This window comes from Leuresthes tenuis, unplaced genomic scaffold (genome assembly GCF_036924035.1).
Source record: "Leuresthes tenuis unplaced genomic scaffold, fLeuTen1.0.hap1 SCAF_15, whole genome shotgun sequence".
In the NCBI taxonomy this organism is placed as follows: Eukaryota; Metazoa; Chordata; class Actinopteri; order Atheriniformes; family Atherinopsidae; genus Leuresthes; species Leuresthes tenuis.
In genome coordinates, this window is record NW_027325369.1 from 6,261,196 (window position 1) to 6,281,728 (window position 20,533).

The 20,533-nt window shown below is 38.9% G+C and overlaps 1 protein-coding gene across 1 annotated transcript in view; it reads right to left on the minus strand.

Annotated features, from left to right (window-relative positions):
* Window positions 1–20,533, minus strand: part of kcnh5b (potassium voltage-gated channel, subfamily H (eag-related), member 5b) — a 158,130-nt gene that overhangs the window by 115,965 nt on the left and 21,632 nt on the right. The window contains exon 5 of the mRNA XM_072364748.1: window positions 9,380–9,495. Within this exon, the coding sequence (XP_072220849.1) occupies window positions 9,380–9,495 (116 nt within the window). The remainder of the gene's footprint in view (window positions 1–9,379; window positions 9,496–20,533) is intronic.

Below are 20,533 nucleotides of genomic sequence, written 5' to 3' on the forward strand. Positions count from 1 at the left end.
TCTGGAAGAATAAAGGTGCCATTTACTATGAAATGTAGAACTTACACTGCCAAAGAGTTTGTTTAAATATGCTGCAGTATTGAGCCATGGAGCACATCATGTCTCTACAGGAGGGATGGTAGCAACAATGAACAAGGTTTTTACAGTGTATGGTTTTATTTATAATAAATAATAATATCATAATATGATAATAAAGAATTTTTGTCTAACATGTCAAATATGTGCAAAATATGATCCATACATATGGCCTAGGACCGGGGCGAGGGCAGTTCCCGAGGCCGGAGGACCCTTTTCAACACGTTTGTATGGATTTCATTGAATTAAATAAAGGTGTCTCCCTGGTGATTAGTGATGTTTTACCAAATGAAGTGAAGTATTTCCATATGCACAGGCAGATGTACCCTCAACACTGGTGAATTAAATATTACCTAGATTTGGAATTCCTGAAAAAATCTACAGTGATAACAGGGACGCACTTTGTAAACAATATTATCTTCCTGATGGCAAAGAACTTAAAAAAAAAAAGATCTCAGAAACCACTGTGCATATCATCGACAATCAGCAGGTTTGCTGGAGAGACACAATTGAATAATTAGGTCAAGACTGAAGAAACTGGGAAGAATTGGGTTTACTGTTTACCACTAGTAGTCCTAAACATGCATATTACTCTAACTAGCACAGGATTAACTCCACTTGAGATAATGTATGACCATTTTTACTACCACAGAACTATTCACCGGACATGATGAAGAAACAGAAGAAACCTTAGCAGGATACATGGTTAAAATGTTAACAAGTAAAGAGATCTCTTCTGTCTAGTCTGTTCCAGGTGACCCTGTGGAGGAATCTCTAATACCCGGAGACTGGATCCTCATCAAAGTGATAAAGAAAGAGAACTGGTCCAGCCCAAGGTGGGAAGGTTCATAGCAGGTACTGCTTACAGAAACCACAGCAGCTAAACTAATATATCCTGGATTCACTTATCACACTGTAAACTAGTAAGGCCACGACCTGAAGAAGTAGGGAAAGATTAGTTACCCACCACCGTTCTCTGAGGCATAAGTCTGACTACAAAGGGGAATTCTCTCAACAGGAGGGGGTTCGTCTCAACCTCAGTGAAGAAAACAACGGCTAAAACGAGAACATAGGCTGTGGCTAAAATAAGACATAGACAATAGACAGACAGCAGCTGTGGCATCCATTTAAATTGCCAGGATTTTGTAGGTTAAAAGGAACCAGCTGTGTATTGTTAATCATTATTCTTATTATCGTATTGCTAATTCTATGGGATTAAGCACAGATTAATAAAAAACTAAAAGATAATGCATTACCATGAATCACCCTCACACCCTTGACATAGACTGACCACAGAGATAGGAGGTCCTTCAGGTCCAACAGACAACTTGTCAACCTATTTTTTGTTGCAGGAATAGATGGGGTGGCTGACATTGACTTATGCTCAATTATTTTATGTAAAGACAACCAAAAAACCCATGTGTATTCTGAAAAGTACATATGTGAAATGTATGTTAATACAAGATTTCTGTATCTGTTGGAATTTTGTTAGAATGTATACAGCATGACAAAATAACCAATCTAATTGTATTGAATGTGCAAAAGCCAGAATATAAATTTAGAAATTAAGCATTACAATTGCATTACAATTGCATAATGAATCTTTTGTACCTAACACAGAGCAATGTAAAACTCTCTCTCTTTGTTGTTCCCAACAGTTAAGAAAAGAGATGTACTGCCCTCAGCGTTGGCTTATAAGGGTAATTATATATGTTTCATCCACAGGGGTACAGGTAAGAATGTGGGTACACTCATGTCAGATAATTGTCAAGAATCCATCAATATCACTCAGGACGCAGGTAACTACTCAGCATCTTGGTTTCGGAACCAGACTTCCATGAGAGCAGACCTCTGGTGGCTGTGTGGGGATATGAAACTGAGGTCCGTCCTGCCGCCTAACTGGCAGCTGCACAATAGCCCAACTACTGATGCCTTTCCGTCTGTTCCCTGTGGGGGACTTTAAGGCCTTTAAGCTGCAATGTCTCAAGCATTTAACTGCGTCTGGAGGTTCATTTGACAACAGACTGTACCTAGATAGCATTGGAATTCTGAGTCCCAGATGAATTTAAAGCTAGAAATCAAGTAGCTACAGACTTTGAATCTTTTCTTTTCTGGTGGGCAACAATAAATAAAAATGTTTATTGGATAAATTACATCCACAAGGCATTGCTGAACAATTAAAATGTTTGGAACTTTTTCCTATTCCTTTATTCCTAACAATACTTCCGCAGATGGCAGAATCACAAAGAGGGACTCGCATCACTCTCTGCAGAGCTGATAGAAAATCAACGACCCCTTCACTGACATGATGCATTGGTCTCTGTCTATTGTAAGAGCCATAGTAGCCACCTGTGCTTGATGTTGTAGCACATGCTTGAGAGGACTGTCCCAAAGACTGATTGAAACCATCCTTACCCGCATAATGTATCAACAGGTAGAGGGTGACGATGACAACGAGCGACACATGGATGATGGAGATGATGATACAGATAACATTTAAAGTTCAAAGTTCAAAGTACTTTGAATGACTCCGAGTGAATTCTCAATGATTTCTTTATCAATGAACATGGGAATTGGACCTATTAAAAGACAATTCCTGAATGTAGAGCATTGTAAAGATGATATGTTGCTTTTTCCTGCTAACATTTGTCCACAGGTTAAATGAACTGCATCAGCAGCAGAACCACTCCAGGACTCAAAGTCAGGTAACTGACCAGGTTTCTGGAATTCTGGAATTCCCATCATGCCAAGATGATGGTGGAACAATCACAAATTTTTATCCACATGTGTACAAGAGGGTGGACGGCGAAGCTAAGCGCTCCACCCCAACTGAATGAAAAGCTGATTTGAAGAGTTCATTCCACTAAGTAACGTCTAACAATCTACAGCCTCCAACCACTGTATGGCTGAATTATATCCTGAAGTGTCCTAAAAGAGGATTAGTTAGGGAATAAGAGGTGGTAAAGACCTCTTCCTGGAAGTGAAGTGCTAGTAACCTCTCCTTCCAAGATAGCTTAGCAGTTCCAGACCCAGCCGGACTGATGTTCGGCCAGAAGCAGACGATTGCAGAGTGGACTGAATAAACTGCATTGTATTATTATTATTATTGTTTGACTATTCTTGATTTTCATTTATTATTATTTTTCATTTTATTATTTTTTCCATTTAATATCAATTTCATATTATTTATTAATTGCATATAATCATATTTTCATTTATTATTCATTATTTTCATTTAATTAATTTTTTGTTTGTGTCATATTTCCATTTTTATTATTCAATTGTATTAATTTTGTTCATTAATCATTTAGTCATAGTTTTATTGATTTTTGTCCATTTTTTAATCATTTAGTCATAGTTTTATTGATTTCCATTTTTATTGATTTTTGTCTTTATTGCCATGTATTTTTGGTTGTGTATCCGTTTTGTGTTTACTGGTCACACCTAGGTCCATCACCATTCATTGAAATTAACGGTTCGGAGTGCGACCTTTGATACTGAGTGAGTGACTAAGCGGTCGGTCGCCAAGGAGAGAATGGGGCCATAGGAGAATTTTCCCGTAAATAAAGCAAATGGGTTTTTCGCTCCTATGCACTGCGAACGGTAGAAATACATTCAGGGGTTTTGGAGTTTGGAGTTTTAATACTTCATAGCATAAACAGGAGGGAATGTTGGAAAAATTATATAGTTATACTATGACAGAAGAGTCCCTCCATCTTTTCCTCTTCTATGATTCAAGCAAAAGTGTTTTGACTCTGGTTCTAGTCTTTCCCATAATATTAACTGGTGAGAAGCACCTTTTCCCATAACATTGAATGTTCCTTCCCATAACAAGGAATGGGGAGAGAAGCACCTTTTCCCATAACATTGAATGTTCCTTCCCATAATAATGAATGGTGAGAAAAGCGCCTTTTCTCATAACATTGTGTGATCAGCAAGCATAAACAACATAAATAGCTGGAGCACCATTTTGGAGGAGACAACTCTGAGCGATCTTCCCGACAGGTTGTGTGGATTTGTGCGGACTTGTCTCTTTCTTGCAAGAAATAAATGTTTTGTGTTAATCGTATCCAGCGACTCTGAGCCTAATTTTGAGAGAATTTTTCTAACAGATGCTGAAAGATGTTTTCGTGCTCTTTCAAATGTAAGTGTTTTTGTTGCACTCTATAAAGCAGTTTAGTCAGTATAATTTTGTTCTGTATGTCCAGCAGACTTCTGCAAATTTGTGGGTTCAAATCTTATCAGATCTTAATAATGATCTATTAAATCTTAATCATTATGATTGGTCCTTACAGCTGCAATGATTTGGCTTCTGTCTGCTCTGTAATTCATTTATTCTACTCGAGGGCTCTAATGAAGTGATTACTTGAGAAGAACTAAACAGGTTTTTATCATTTGTTCCTATTGCTCAACCAACAAATGCTTTTTCTAATGAATGGGCTGTCCAGGAAAACATTCCTGGGCACCTGTTTATGATGCAGCTATACTTACTTCTGTGTTAATGGTTGTACAATTCAGACATATCAGAAAATGGATCCATGTTTAAACATGATTACACATATTCATTCTTGGTTTTTGAAAAATTAACCAACCATTTCAGTGTTTAAAATTAGTACTATGGTATATTGAGCAACAGTGATACACTTACGTATCCTGAAGCATAGTTAAGACAAAAACTTTATTTGTAACACTATTTGTAATTTCATATGAATACAAATACTTTTTTAGCCTTAAGATACACAAATGCAAATCGTGGGCTTTCTGCACACCCCTAACTGCCACGTCTTTAATTCTCAGCCTACTTTCACAGAGATTTTAAACTTTTAAATACTGCTTTATGTGGTAAAGGCAAAATAACCATGTACCAGTACCACATAATCATATCCTGTGTCATTTACTATAGTGAGTAAATAAGTCATGCTCATTTCATGTCTGTCTGCCTGCTTAGTTGCCAAGGTGACAAATCCTGCCCCAAGTGACGCTGACAACACTGTCACTTCTGTGAAAGAGTCAGAGATTCATTAATTTTAAAAGAAGAGCAGAAATCGAGCTCTATTGTTTTTTCTAGGTAACGACAGGCAGCCAAATCTAGATACACTATATGACCAAATATATTCACTCATCTGCTTTTACACTTATGTCATCCCAGTAGAGTGCCTGTGTAGAAATCCCTCCATTAGCTCTCCTATAGCCGCAAGTAGCCACATAACAGCACCTATGAGCTGACAGAGCTATAGTACATGTTTGATCATTCATTCTTCTTAAAGTATTGGTGAAATAAAGACAGATAATGCCTTATTTAGAGGCTGCATCGTCCCTGCCCTGTTCACTCCGTTATATGGATATACGCCGATCGCGAGTTATCTAAATAGCTTCCGAAGGACGCCGACTTGAAGAACCCCACACCATAATCCCCCCTCCACCAACCTTTACACTTGGCACAACGCAGTCAGACAAGTACCGTTCTCCTGGCAACTGCCAAACCCAGATTCATCCATCAGATTGCCAGATGGAGAAGTGTGATTGAATCACTCCAGAGAACGTGTTTCCACTGCTCTAGAGCCCAGTGGCAGCATGCTTTACACCACTGCATCCGACGCTTTGCATTGCACTTGCTGATGTATGGCTTGGAAACAGCTGCTCGGCAATGGAAACTCATTCCATGGAGCTCTCTACACACTGTTATTGAGCTAATCTGAAGGCCACATGCAGTCTGTAGCGATTGACTCTGCAGAAAGTTTGGCGACCTCTGCGCACTATGCGCATCAGCATCCATTGACCCCGCTCTGTCATTTTACGTGGCCTACCATTTAGTGGCTGAGTTGCTGTCGTTCCTAACCGCTTCCACTTAATACTCCACATAATACCACTGACAGTTGACTGTGGAATATTTAGTAGCAAGGAAATTTCACAACAACAACAACTGGACAGCTGGACTTGTTGCACAGGTGGCATTCTATCATGGTACCATGCTGGAATTCACTGAGCTCCTGAGAGCGACCCTTTCTTTCACAAATGTTTGTAGAAGCAGTCTGCATGCCTAGATGCTTGAATTTATACACCTGTGGCCATGGAAGTGATTGAAACACCTGAATTTAATAATTTGGGTGGGTGAATACTTTTTCCAATATAGTGTATGTTTAGCCAATCATTAAAACCCTGAGCAGGTTTTTTAATAACCCCGAGCAGCAACTTCAGAACCAAAGCAGCAGTATTATAGAAACACTAAAGAAATTGCAGACGGGAAAGGTTTTAAGCTACCACCACAACAAGTTTAATCACTCTGAAACAACTTCACAAAGCAGTCTTTTATCTCACATGATCTCTGTCTTTTTTTCTGTGCCAGGAAAAAGCTACAACAGCAGCAACACAAGCAAAAGTAGCCTACACATCACAACCACATATTTTGGAAAATGCTCCAAAATGGTACCACAATGAGGCACACACATAAAAGACAAAGGAGTGAAGCAAAGAAAAAACTAGATCACACAGTAAGGCCATCATCATCATCGTCATCATCATGAAGACTTCCTGCCATCTTCATGACAGAAACATTCTGTGGTGTCATCCACAGTGGGATTCAGTCGGATGTTAAATAACAAGATACGGTAACAGAGCTAAAGAACAACTACAAGCTTCATACTTGTAGAGCTGCATCTCTTGTAATCCTCTTCGTCAGGGCTGCAGATCAAACAACTCATGGTTAAAATCATAATTGCTGCTTTAAAAAGACGCTGCCAACTTGTCCAGCAGCACTGAGGGGGGGAACATCTGACACTTGTCAGCATCCTCAACAGAAGATGCCAGCTGTGCCTTTCAGGCTGCGAGGCAAATGGATCACCTGCGATATCAAATGAGCACACTCAGGTCATTATGCAAGTCTTCGTGACTCAGCACCAGACTGAGAAAAAGGGAAAGATGGCGTTTCAGTTTGGCACACCTATTCCTCCCAACACTATCGCTTTTTGGTTTCCTTACAAATATCTTTCTCTAGTACCCTCTCACTTTACTTGCTATTTTTCTTCTTTCATAACTACGTTCTCGTTTCCATCCTTCCCTCAAAGTAACACTTCTGCTAGGTCACAACACTTTTTACCTCATACACTAAGCAGGGATGTGGCTCAGACTAATTCTGATTAAAGGTGAAACACTTAGCTCAAACTTTCTTAAATAAAACAGGTGGGTGAACTCATAAGCCACATTCTCCATGCCGTGAAATCCATTTTTCAAATTCCAGCAGCAGTTACAACCATTCAGAGTACCCACACCACTGTGCCTCTGTTTCTTCACCAACATGAAATATTAATATCATCCGCAGTCAACATGAGCAGTGAGGAGAGCACCACTCGTTTAGTCAAACAACTGCAGTTTGAGGGAAGTTGTCATGTGACTGTGGCAGAGGGTGGGGTGGGGTGCAGGTATTGAGGTATTGAGGTATTGACGGTGTGCTTGCATGCCGACGTCCATCTGTCAGGCTATGTGTCTGTAGGTATGAGTGTTCCTAACTCAGCACAGAGAGAAAGCTCTGACTGTGGTTGTTAATGTTTCATATGAGGGTGTATTTGTGCAGAAATAATGCAAAGAGCGTTGAAATGGTGGAATATTAATGTGTGTGAGTATGCGTGTGTGCATCAAGGCCACTACAAACTTACTTACAGGGATTCACTACAAGGTTAGTATAATTTTATTTTCAATATATTACTATTTTTAAGGTATTTATGCTTGATCACATCCAATTTAATTACAGGCACTTAATTACAGGATGATGAACGAACAGGGGTCAGTGGGTGAAATATGAGTTGAACAGATTTATGAGTTATGAAACCAGCTAAACTACAGCAGTTTCAGTGAATTGTTGAAATCTTTTATTCCATATACAGCGCAAGTCAAAAGTTTAAATTAAATGTCTCATGCACACATTTGTCCACTCTCCAAAAAGCAGTAGAGTCACAGTCCATGATTCCATATTGTGGTAATGTAACCCGAGGCTGTTGTATTCTGGCAGCAATTACATGATGGGAATCGCAATGCATGAATATCAAAATGTGTCAACAACAATCATGTAGATTTTTTTTAACTGTCACAGTTTACTAACATGTAGACCAATGTACTGTAATTCTAATCAACCATGTACGTCCACCACCTAACACTGATTCTTTTTTAGTAAGAGTGCATGAGGTTGCGTATCTTTAATAAATGCATCTGATTAAGTTTTCCTTTTACCGATGCAGCAGCTTGATGTTGAGACTAAACGGACATGACTGAAGATTAATCAAATAACATTTCAGATGTATCTTACACGTTATAGGCAGAGTGGACATGTCTACTGTACTGTCAATGGCTCATTTATAAAACTATTTAATTTGTAGGCATTTCTATTAGTTTTGCTATATCACATAAACGTTTCTGATAACTTTCACTTTTTAAACCACCAAAAAAAGTGTGTTGTTGCTAGTCCCTTGGTGTGCCATTCTTATAACCATCAACTAAAACTGTGAAAACACTGCTTTTAGTCATGTATTTGTAGAAAATTCTCAGGTCAAGCTTCTCTGTCTTAAAGCAAGTTTAAGCCCTATTATTTTACCTGACAGCAACTTTTATGTTTTTTGTTTGTGCTTCACTTTGAGAGCTATTGTGTGCTTTTCTTGGCCATAGCAGCGACTTCTGTCAGCGAAACAAGTCTAGAAAGTAATATGCTACCTGCTCTAAAATAACTAGCAATGAGACATAGCTGGAGTCTATCTGAACACTATGAAGCATTTAGCAGTCAAAGCCACATAATTTCTTCTGGTTCTGGTAGTAACCCAAAACAGAGCTAAAATAGTCATTATATTAGACTTAGATTTACAAAATGAGTAAAAACACTTTTTCAAATGAATAGTCTTGCTCCTCTGTTGCTGTTTGATGCAGTTGTTTGTCCACATTGTTGGGTCAACAGTGGTTGACATTTTTTTTTACATGGTTCAATGTAAGATCAAGCAAGTTCTGTGTAGTTCTCTGAATTTCTAAGGTCCAAAAGATGAGAATCCTACTTTACATTTGGAGTCTAACATGTCTTACAAATAAGGACCAAATGGTGGACCTCATATGTTTAAAAGGGATTCTTTTTTGGAGGATCAAAGCTTGATTTATGATCAGGGTTAGAAATATGGTATAGTTAGGGTTGGGGATAGCTGTAATGGTTATGGGTAATGTAAGGGGCGAGGGAATGCATTATGCCAATGGTAAATCACCACAAAGATAGAAAAACAAGTTTGTGTGTGTGTGTGTGTGTGTGTGTGTGTGTGTGTGTGTGCAAGCTCACCTCCGCCAGTCTTGATTGTTTATGACTGACTTCATGTTTGCTAATAGGTGCCAGCTGCTGCAGCGTGTTGCGGTTGTTGGTGAGCGCACGTGTGAGCCGTGCAAATTTGGTCCATCCTGCAAAAAGGAGACATCAGTTATTGCTTATTTCATATTCCATCACAACTTAACTAGATTAAGATTGAGTATCAGCTGGTTCTTAATGATCCATACAGATATAACTAGCACCCAGTCAGCCCTCAGCTACCACTGTTGATACAGATCCCCTGTCTGTGACTCCAGTGGGGATATTCTGAACTGACAAAATATTCCCACAGCTTCTATTTGTTCTTGCCATAAGAGGACTGTCAGAACAGTTTTCCCTAATTGGTCATTTGTAATTGCAATAATTCTAAGGTAACACCCACGCAATAGAAAGTATTCCTAAATGCAGCAGGGTTTCTGATCAGTAGATGGCCGCCACTGTGCTGTAACCTCCACAGAGATGCAGAAGTAAAAGAAAAATGTGTTCCTTGGGGTATCCATAAAACACACAGCTGCATTTACTTTATGCAAACGTGAAAGTTTAATCAATAAGTTGATCAAAACTTTAAAAGACAAGCATGATAAAGGGTGTTAGTGCTGTCCTTGCTTTCATTGAGATATTGATAGGATATATAACAACTGCATGTACTCCCAGTCCAGACAAGGATCACACAATGTGCATATAATGTATTGTGGACCTTAATCAACCTAATTGTATTTCCTGTTTGGTTCTTTACAGTCAAATGTATACACAAAACTTTAACTTATAAATGAGATTTTTGTTTAATTTCAATGTCATTGATTGTCATACTTTTTAAGACTGATAAGTATTTGATAATCTTACTTTAAAAGTGTTATATGTATACTAAAGTTTACTATAACTACAGAGAAAGGACAAATGTCATAAACAAAACATTCTCTCTTCCCCCTGTGTTTCCTCTCCTAACACATTCTGGCCTTTTTCCAAAATTTAGTAGCAAAAGCTTTTAGTTGAAGACATAATGAAGCTCCTTTTAATGTTAAAAATCTCTAATGCTAAACATGAAAACCACTTTCAATTCTGTTCCAAGTGTGCCAGTGCAAGTGTGTCTGAATAATACAAGCCTGTCCACCAGCTGCCAGCCACCATTCTAAAAATAAAATCAAACGCTTTAAAGGGCATAGAGTAACACTACAGAGGGATAGCACATACAGTAGTCACACATTGTGATTGACCTAACCCTTTGAAGGGACCATTTTGAATAAAGACTGGACTTTAAAAACAGCTTTCAACCCTCGTGCCTCCAGCCATATGACACCCCCATCCCTCCCATCCATTCCATGTTAAAATGGAGGCAGTCTAGCATGAATATTAACACAACATCCAGTTTATCCTATGCAATGAAAACCAGTCACTTGGCTTCCAATTGTGAAAATTGCCGTAACATTTCACAACTTATTGGATATTTTCAGAGTGACCTTTATTCACTTGATTTCCAGAGTTCCTGATAATATGTTTGATTGATAGTTTTCATGAAATGTCCTGGAAGGAAATTCCAAAGAGCTTGTGCAACTCACTATATACAGTATAGCATCCTGTAAAATTATCTGTTGAAGTGCTCAACAAACAAATTTTTTATTTAATAATTTTTTTTTTAAAAAAGGGCTTTTTATGCCCTAATATTTTAAATGATTCATGTCTACAAGGTATAAAGAGACTGTCCTCCTCCCAAAAACAATCCCATGGATCTTTTGTAGCGACAGCAACCGATAGCTATTACATTCGAAGGAAGGAAAGAAATTGGGAACTTTGGCGATGCTGAGAGCAGCCACATGTACAGTGTACAAATCGGGGCAATTCACATGATGGTGGCATAGTGCAAAGAACATACATTCATTTCTAACTCTAGCCAAGTTATTGCCTAAACCCAACTAGTGAGTGACAAAGGAAATCGTAAAATATTGTTTTGTTATTGACTGAACGTAACCTAGAAATGAAAAAAGAGCCTCCCATCCTGAGGCTGCAAACACTGCAAGTAATCACATCAACTGCCTTCCTACTTAAGAGGACCTTGTTGCTTGTAAAAGAAAACACTTCAGAATTAATCATATTTCCCTCCTGCCACCTGCAGGGGCAGTTGTTTATAGAACGTCTCTATTCAGGGGAGTTGCACGACAGATGAAATCTGTAGGCGCCTGGACAAACTGGTGAAAAAGGCTGGTTGTGTAGTAGGCAGAAGGCTAGACCCTCTCAGTGCTGTGGTGGAGCAACGGATGAGGAGGAAATTATATTCTGTTTCAGAGAACAGGACAGAGGAGCAGCTGCAGTGAGAGGCTTATCTCACTGCGCTACAGGACTGAGAGGTTCAGGAGGCCCTTTGTCCCCACAGCCATGAGGTTTTTTAACAGTGATTGCTGACTTTGATGTTTTTCTCAAATTTGTTTATTTATATGTTCATTTTGTATTATTATTGTTGTTGTTATTGTTCTAATATACAATCATTGTAAATATATATATTTATTTTTTTAAGAAACTTTTTTGAGCTACTTGACTAATCTTTGAATTTTCCCCACTGGGGGATGAATAACGTATTTTTCTATTATTTTCTATTCTATTCGTCGTATTTACCGACATACAATGTATTTTGTCATTTTCATTAGAGGACTGTTGTGTATAAAAAGTTCAATCATCACAGTCAAAAATTTATAGTTTTTAAAAAGATTTATTAAAAAAAAAAAACAGAACCTACAGTAGAAATCTTATACGTCTGTGAGAGGTTAAAAATACGTGATGCTGATGATAAGCTGCCGAACTGCATGAATATGGTTATAAAATGACTTGTGGATACCAGAACATTCTCAGTTTTGAACCAATGAGCTAAGCTCATGCATGTCTACATCACAGCTCAATAAAGAATTCCTCCAGTAACTGAAAACTAATTGTGAGACACAATGATGGTACAGATACAAGTTACAGCTTTACAGACGCATTGAAGAAAAATTATAAGTAACTTTTCATGTGTCATGTGTCATGTGTATTGTTGTGGCATGATTTACTGTCTTTTGTGCCTGCATTTCAAATCACCATTTAGTAATGTGTTGGGGAAAAAGTCAAACAAACTGTGCAAACAATTGCTACAGAAAGCAAGCCAATGTGCTCTATTTTGAGCCAGGAAGAATTAGTCTAGGTGGCATTCATGTAAATACAAACTGACAACCCAAAGGCCTCCACTCTACATACTGCCACATAAGGACAAAAGGACCTCACACTGAGCAAGGAGGAAAACCGTGGGATAAATAAATAATCTGTCTTCTTCACACTAATAGTTGTGCTCTTGTTATTGTCCCCTTCAAAAAATCCAACACCATGTGAATTAACAGAGTACAGCACAATGGAGGCGTAAAAGAACTTTTTCTTTTTTAAAGAGTAAAAACTCAGGCTAAAAATAACACAAGAGCAGAACTGTTCCAGTCTAAAATGGGATATTGATCAGCAGTTCCACACCAAAGACCTGCACACAACTCACTGTAGTGAATGAAATAGAGAGTCTATGGATCTCACGTGACAGTGATTTGTTCAGTAGAGGGACAGTCGCATGGTAGACACATGTACATAATTTTTTGACATCTTTGATACTCTATAGTTATTAGAGCTATCATTTATGTCTTCACCAAGCGTACGTAAAGTAACCAAGCCTCAACATTTTTTGTGAAGATCAATATTTTTTTCTCAAGAGATGCTCAAATTCCAATGACTAATATAATTTTGCTTTTGCACCTTCACATTTCGCCTGCATCCATCATCCTTGCTGTATTCCAGCCCTGACGGGAACTGTTTTGATAATATAATCTATGCAATTACCATGAATTGTGACTGTGTTTAAGCAAACAAGTAAGGTTAGCCTATGGACTTTAACTAAAAAGCACAGTAATTTCTGTGATTTGGAAAAACGACAAACTCACCAACATGAATAATTTGTGTCCACTGAAACTTTATGATGGGACTGATGTCTAGGTCCAAAGCACCTTAAATCCACCAAACTGCTGGCTGACTGAATATCTGCAATTTGCAAGTGTGGTCATCTCAATACACTCGTAATAACCATACTATAAAAGAAATCGACAATATGTTAATGACAAATATATGAAAATATTACACCTAATAGAGCTTAAACAGGTTCCCAACAATATAGTAGACAAGTTGAAAACCCGCAAATGGATCCTTGGTTATGTTTACTGATCGCTAGTGCATCTGGGCTCGTAAAGCCACGAGCGCATGTCTCTTCATTTCCATGTTCAAAGAGAGCAGGACACTTCCCCCACAGGAATATGGGATATGTTACCTTAAAGTATTAGTTTTGTTGTTAAAGTTACCATAGAACTGATTATGTTTTCTCTTCTCTGATTATGTACTTATGCATCGTCAGAGGAAGAAGTGTGAGCTGTTTTGAAACTATGAATAAGGAAAGGAGATCAGGTGAGGACAGAGCACATCCAGGATGAAGCTATTACTAAATCATTGGCCTACTTCGTAGCTGAGTTAATGATGCCCTTTAGAATTGTTTGAAGAGCTTATAAGTGTAGTTGCTCAAAAAATGTGTTCCATACTCTAATATTATTTGAATTAACATTGTAGTGGTGACATAGCATAGTTGATGTTTTGTTTTGTTTAGTAGTTCATTTGTTTGCCCTTCCACATAAAGAACATTCTCCTTTATGTTCTTTGCACATTAATGTCGATCAATTCTTAGCAACTCTCTACACCTCACCACAATAATATTTTCAGTGTGATGCATTTGTCAAGACAAGGACAAATTGTGAAATAAATGTGACTCAAGGTCTTGTTTTTTATGAAGATAATGCAATTATCTATTTTTTGTGAATTCCTTCCTTGACGATGTAAAATCGTCTACAATATTTGAGTCCAGCTACAGCTAAATAATAATATACTTAAACCTGTTACAATAATTCAGCCTCCCGCAGCTGCTTTCCTGCCTCATTACCTTACTCTCATAAGCTGTCTTGCTGAAATAGTTCACGACCATTTGTGAAGGTTTTCAGGCTGCTAACAAACAAAAAAAAAAACAGTAAACATGACAACTCACCAAAACAACATGATATTCATTCATTTAAAGATTTCTGCTTTGCCATATGTTTTTCCTTGCTCCTCATCCTTTTTTTGCTACCTTCCTGTAGGTGTACCTATACCAGTTTTTCTGTCAGGATTTTCTATCTTGTTAACCACCACCAATCAGGCACAAAGCAAAGGCTTTTCAATCCCAAAGGTTGCAAAATCACTGAAATGGAACCATTATGGCAAGACACTGGCAGCAATGCAAAGTTTTGTTCTTTTCACCCAAATAACCAAAAAAATTTGTTGAACAAAACTAGAGCAGGGAGCCTACATATAGGTCAAGGAATTAATATAGGATGTTGTAACAATACACAACACAGTGCAAATTGAGATTATTAGAATAAAGAGAATGGCTAGTTTAAAATGGGAAAAAGGGTAATTTTAGGCAAAGCGTGGGCATGTAGAGAGTCACAGATTGAGGAGTTGTTACATTTATTCCATTGTAATTCTTTTTAGCTGTAGGTGGACGTCTTTAGCAGACTTGGATGTCTCCCGCTCAGCTGATGCTGACGTGTTGTGGCATGCTAAGCCGTGGGAGCAGCCAAAGACAGAGCTGAGAGCGAGATTCAGTGTGCGGCACAAGCAAACTCTGCCAATGCCTGCGGCAGCAAATCTCCATTCCCCACGACAGCCTCTTCCACCCCTTATCACCACGCAGGTTTAAATACAGCCCTTAGTATGCTACTCTGTGGCACAGCAGGCTGATGCTGCATCCTCTCTGTAGCATCAAGCAAGCAGCATTGAATTGCACCATAGTGTTTCTGGCAGTCCGGTTGCCTCACATCAGTAAAAACTCCAACTGCAGCATACAGTCTAATTGCCAAGGTGATTTTGTTATAAAAGATCCAATCATAAGTATGTCTATGAAAGTCTACAACATAAATAGACTACATTTTAATAGAGGATTATACTTCCAATTTCTGATAAGTAATTTATTTATATAGCGCTTATCACAGATAAAATCACGAAGTGCTTTACAATAAATAGTGCTTTACGATAAATTCTATAGTAATAGATTCTATCTAAAATGTTACCATTACTAACTAAGTGAATCATATGCCGGATTGCTTTCACCTTCATTCCCTTACTCCACTCAATCATCCATAAGTAAGCAGGTAAGACCTTTTTTTAGTAAGTGCACATGTAGAGCCATAATCCCTCACGCACTCAGCATTTTGCTTCTCAAGATATCACACACACAAGCAAACCATGCAAGCTGTTCACCTGATGATTGGGGAAATCTTGGGTCAGGAGTCTTATTCAAAGACATTTTGATTTGAAAACAGAGGGAGCAGTGGTTTCATCTCATTCAGTTTGACCGCATTTTACTTCATTAAGTACTTGAGAAGCAATTTTGCTCATTTTAGTTATTTAACTAACAGATTGTAGTTAATTCAGTCACAAATTGTTGTTATAGTGTTTGCAATGTTAAGTTAATTTATTCCAAGAGTATAGACAGAATGTAAAGAGTACTTTTTATATTTTATATTGTCCCTGTTCATATTCTCCCTCAGTGCTTTATGTGTAACTGAGGGCACTGGCTGTTCCAGTGGTTCAGGTGGCAACACTTTGATTATTAAATGTCAACCTACATAAATCATGCTATGTTTACAGTGACATTTTAGTTTGAACAACTCGCACCAAGGCTTTTTCTTTTTCCGATGTGCTTCAGGTGGTGTGGATTTAGTGGTGAAAACTCTTAACTAGACACTTTACATAACCTAAAATGTATCACAGTACATAAAAAAAAAAAAACTGCTACAATTGTCCACATGCCCAAAAACACAATGAAGGTTTAGAAACTGTTTTCATGACCTCTTGTTTTGTACACGTAAGCTTTCCTGCAACATGACGCGAGTCTCAAAATAATTCTTTATGGATATTTATGCCTAAACATATGTTTTTATCCCTAACCTTTAGCGTATTTTGATTTTATACCGAAACTGAACCAGTTTTTTAAACCCAAACCTGACAAACCTTGACAGCAGTAGAAATGAGTCAAATGATATTTGAACTTGCTTTACTTACATTACAATCTTTGGTGTAACACCACAGTCCATCCCCTCCTACCTCCTTTAGATGTGTTTTGGAACATCTAATAGTCGTGCAATACCACATCTGTAATGTATCACCTAAAAGTGTGACACTTTGCAAAAGAAAACACGGCATGTAGCCTTTGGAGCCGTGAAAATGTCCTGATTTTACAAATGTCAAGCATGTGTGACAGCGCCATTTGATGCAAAACGTAGGCATGTTCCAGTTTTGAACGTCAGACCCAAAAAGTTGGAAGGATCATGAACTATTCAGGGTTTAGCCCAGCTCAAAAATCTTTGGATTGTCACACAGGAATGGAATCATATGAATATGTTGTACCAGCTTATACAACATGAATGAGCAATGAACAATGAGAATAATCTGAGTCTTTTTTTTATTTTTTGTGACTGTGTGAGTGTGCTAGCAGCAGATTTGGAGTGGAGCATTGATATTGAAGACAGTCATATGTAAATTTCTAAAAAAAAAAAAAAATTGTAACCAATTTTTTTTTTTCCAATATCACAAAGTGTCTACTCCTATTGTGTGACATGGGTTGCTTGTGAACTGTGACAGCCAGCGTTAACTATATCTCTAATCCATCTGATACCCTCTTCTTCCTCACCTATCCAGATCTGGTGTCCCATGCATGTACCCTTCATCACCACTGCTCTTCCTATCCTCTTCTCCTTTCTCCATTCCTGCTCATAAAAAGGTAACTGAAATCCAATTAGATTACTAGTGTTTTGGCCTGACAATTAGGCTAGATCCTAAAACATGTTACTTATTAAACTATTTAATGTGTTCTCCAATTTAACCAAATATTTTAACACAACAAGCGTGCCTTTAAAAGTTTTAGTCATGATGATTTCTCGTCGGATCACTCAACTTCTGTTTTTGTTCAGCTTAGCAAACTGTGGATTTCCAATGATATTACAATTTCCATATGTCTGCTGGGACCGCCTCTTCCCTCGTGTCTCTGGCCACACCTGTCCCTGCTCCAGAGAGGGCCCAGGGGGACCTGCCCCTTGTCGCTGGAAGTCTGACCGTCAGACCAACTCCAGCTCCCACGTCGCTGGATGTCTGGCTGCCTGCCAGATCGCCACAGTCGTCACGGTCTCCAGGGCCACAGTCGTCACGGTCTCCAGGGCCACAGTCGTCACGGTCTCCAGGGCCACAGTCGTCACAGACTCCAGGGCCACAGTCGTCACAGACTCCAGGGCTACAGTCGTCACGGTCTCCAGGGCCACAGTCGTCACAGTCTCCAGGGCTACAGTCGTCACGGTCTCCAGGGCCACAGTCGTCACAGTCTCCAGGGCCAAAGTCGTCACGGGCTCCAGGGCCACAGTCGTCACAGACTCCAGGGCTTCAGTCGTCACGGTCTCCTGCTGCGCTGGTCCCTGCTCCGAGTTGGGCCCGCCTCCACGTAGCCGGAGGTCTGGCCATCCGCCTGATCGGCTCCGACTCCCGGTTCCTCCTTCCAAGCCCCCTCCTCCAACCCAGGTTTTGGGATGGCTGGGATTCATCCCTTGAGGTGGTGGGGGGGCTCTGTCACGACTTTAGGTTTGTTTGTTTTTTTCATGTTTTGGGGTTTCTGTTAAGTAATTAGTTTTGCCATTGTTTTCCCCTCAGTCACTCTTGGTCATTAGGTTCATCCACATCACCTGTGTTTTGTTCTCAGCTGCACTCCATCACCAATCACCTCCCCTCAGTGTTTAGTTTCCAGGTTCCCCCATACACACCGCAAAATCCTCACCGTAATTTATGTCATGTCAGGTTTTGCCTCATGGTTTTCACAGTCAGGTTTTTGTTTATGTTTTTGCTAAAGTTTTCTCCACAGTTAAGTTATTTGTATTCCGGCTCAGCTGCGCCTTTTGTTGTTTCCTTTAAATAAATAAATTTTTTTACTTTAAAATATCTGCATCCGGGTCCTAAATCTCCACCACACCACGTATAACCACCAGTTGTGACAACCTCAGCTATTGTCAGTAGTAAAAGTGTGGCTTGGAAATATTTTAATTTTTTTTTAATTTTTTTTAACATTCATTCAGCTCAGTTCAATAACCCAGAAGGAAAGTATATAAATGGTGTACCTTGTTTCAAAACTACTGAGCCATACCATCTGGCAAAAAGATCCCCCTTTTTCACCAACCTGCTATCGTAAGTGAAGCAGCATTATTCTGCTGCAGTAACAGGATCATTTTCTTCAACAGCTTTCCTTGCCTTGGAAAATAAATAAATAACATCCGCAACGCAACTGATCTACTCCATGATCCTAACAATTATCAATCTGCCGAATGTGCTCCGTATGCTTATGTTAGACAGTGTTTTTAATTTAGCAAATGCTTTTATCCAAAGTGATATAAAAGGGTTAGGGTTAAAGAATGGACTGGGGTGCAGAATGGCTCAGTATCTTCTACCTGCAAACTTTGACATGTAGACAGGAGCAGTCTGGGATTGAAGTAAAGTAAACTAACATGTGAAAACAGTGTAATTTTAACATGAGAAAAAAATAACAAAATGAGCAAACAAGTTCTATTTTTTCCGGGCTCTCCTTTGTGGCCACTAACAAAAAAATCACTGAACTAAATTTGAAGTGTCACATTGTCAAAAACTAACTCAAAGTCGTCAACATACTGATGCGACAATAGTAGTTCCACTAAAGCCCGAAATTGCCAGTTTAACTCATGTTATTTACGTGCCGCTGAACACACATAATGAATAAAAAAACAAATCACCCGACAACTCTGGGCAGATCGCTGCAGTAAGGCATAGGAAGTGGGTGGATATCACTGCATGTATGTGCACGTGTTTGCTTGTACTGTATGTACATAATAAAGAATAAGTGGGGGGTTGGTCTTTGTCAAAGAGCAAACACGCCCTTTCTGCCGTGCCAGGATTGACTCCCAGGGCTAGAAACTGACACTGTGCATCAGTCAGGGCACGGAGGACAACACCGCCACCCACATCTCCTGTGATTCCAGACAGCATCACAGCCTCTTCAAACACAACCCGACAGCTTTAGAGATTCCCGCATGGCAGAGAAACAAGACTTGACTAGCTCTTTTTTATGCAGCCGCAGCTTGGGATAAGATGAAAAAGGGGTATGATGTGTAGCAAGCACAAATGTCCTGAGACTTCTCCATATGAGAGAAAGGACAGGGAAGGAGCAGAAAGTACTACAGAAATGCATATAAATAGGAAATTTCAAAAGAGAAAGACAGTTGACAACGATAGTTAACATAAAGGAAGATGGAGATGAAAAATGAGATGGAAAAGGGAGAAATAAATGAGGAACCAAAGTGAAACAAAAAAAAGAAGAAATTAAAATACTGTCTCAGAGAAGAGGAAGACAATTAGTCTGAAAAAGATGAAAAAGGACATGAAGAGAATGTAGAAAAGAAAAGTTATATTTATGGACACAAACTAAACATCAACAAAATGATGGTGATGAAAAGAAAAAACGCTAATGCTGTTTATGCTAAATGTACTGTGCCGAAACAGGCTTTTTAAAATGTGGGTATACCTGCTGAAACAAGGCATTTAATACCTTCCCATTGCCAATAATAATGAGGTTACCCTCAGTGCTTTAAGGGCTATGGCATATTCAGAACCTGTTCAGTAAATGCCATTATTAGGCCACAAGATTAGGACTATGACAACATGAGGGGTTGTTATTACACTGTATCCTATCATCTGGATTACACCCAATTTTCTAATAAGCACAACTTTCTAAGATAATGAGTTGATTATTTTTGACTGGACTGCGGATGTTCACTCATACTGTGAGACTGAGAGTGATGAGCCAGCTGCCTTGCAGTTTGGTAAAATGGATGAATATCTCCTCTTTTTGTTGTTTCAGGGTCTCTGTGAGATGTTACAGTAGGTAAACGTGCGTTTCCGTAAAGACGGTGAGCTGTGCCCCCTCTTGTAGCCCTGACTGCAGCATTTACACTGAAAATTAACAAGTGGACCCCTGTTGTGTCT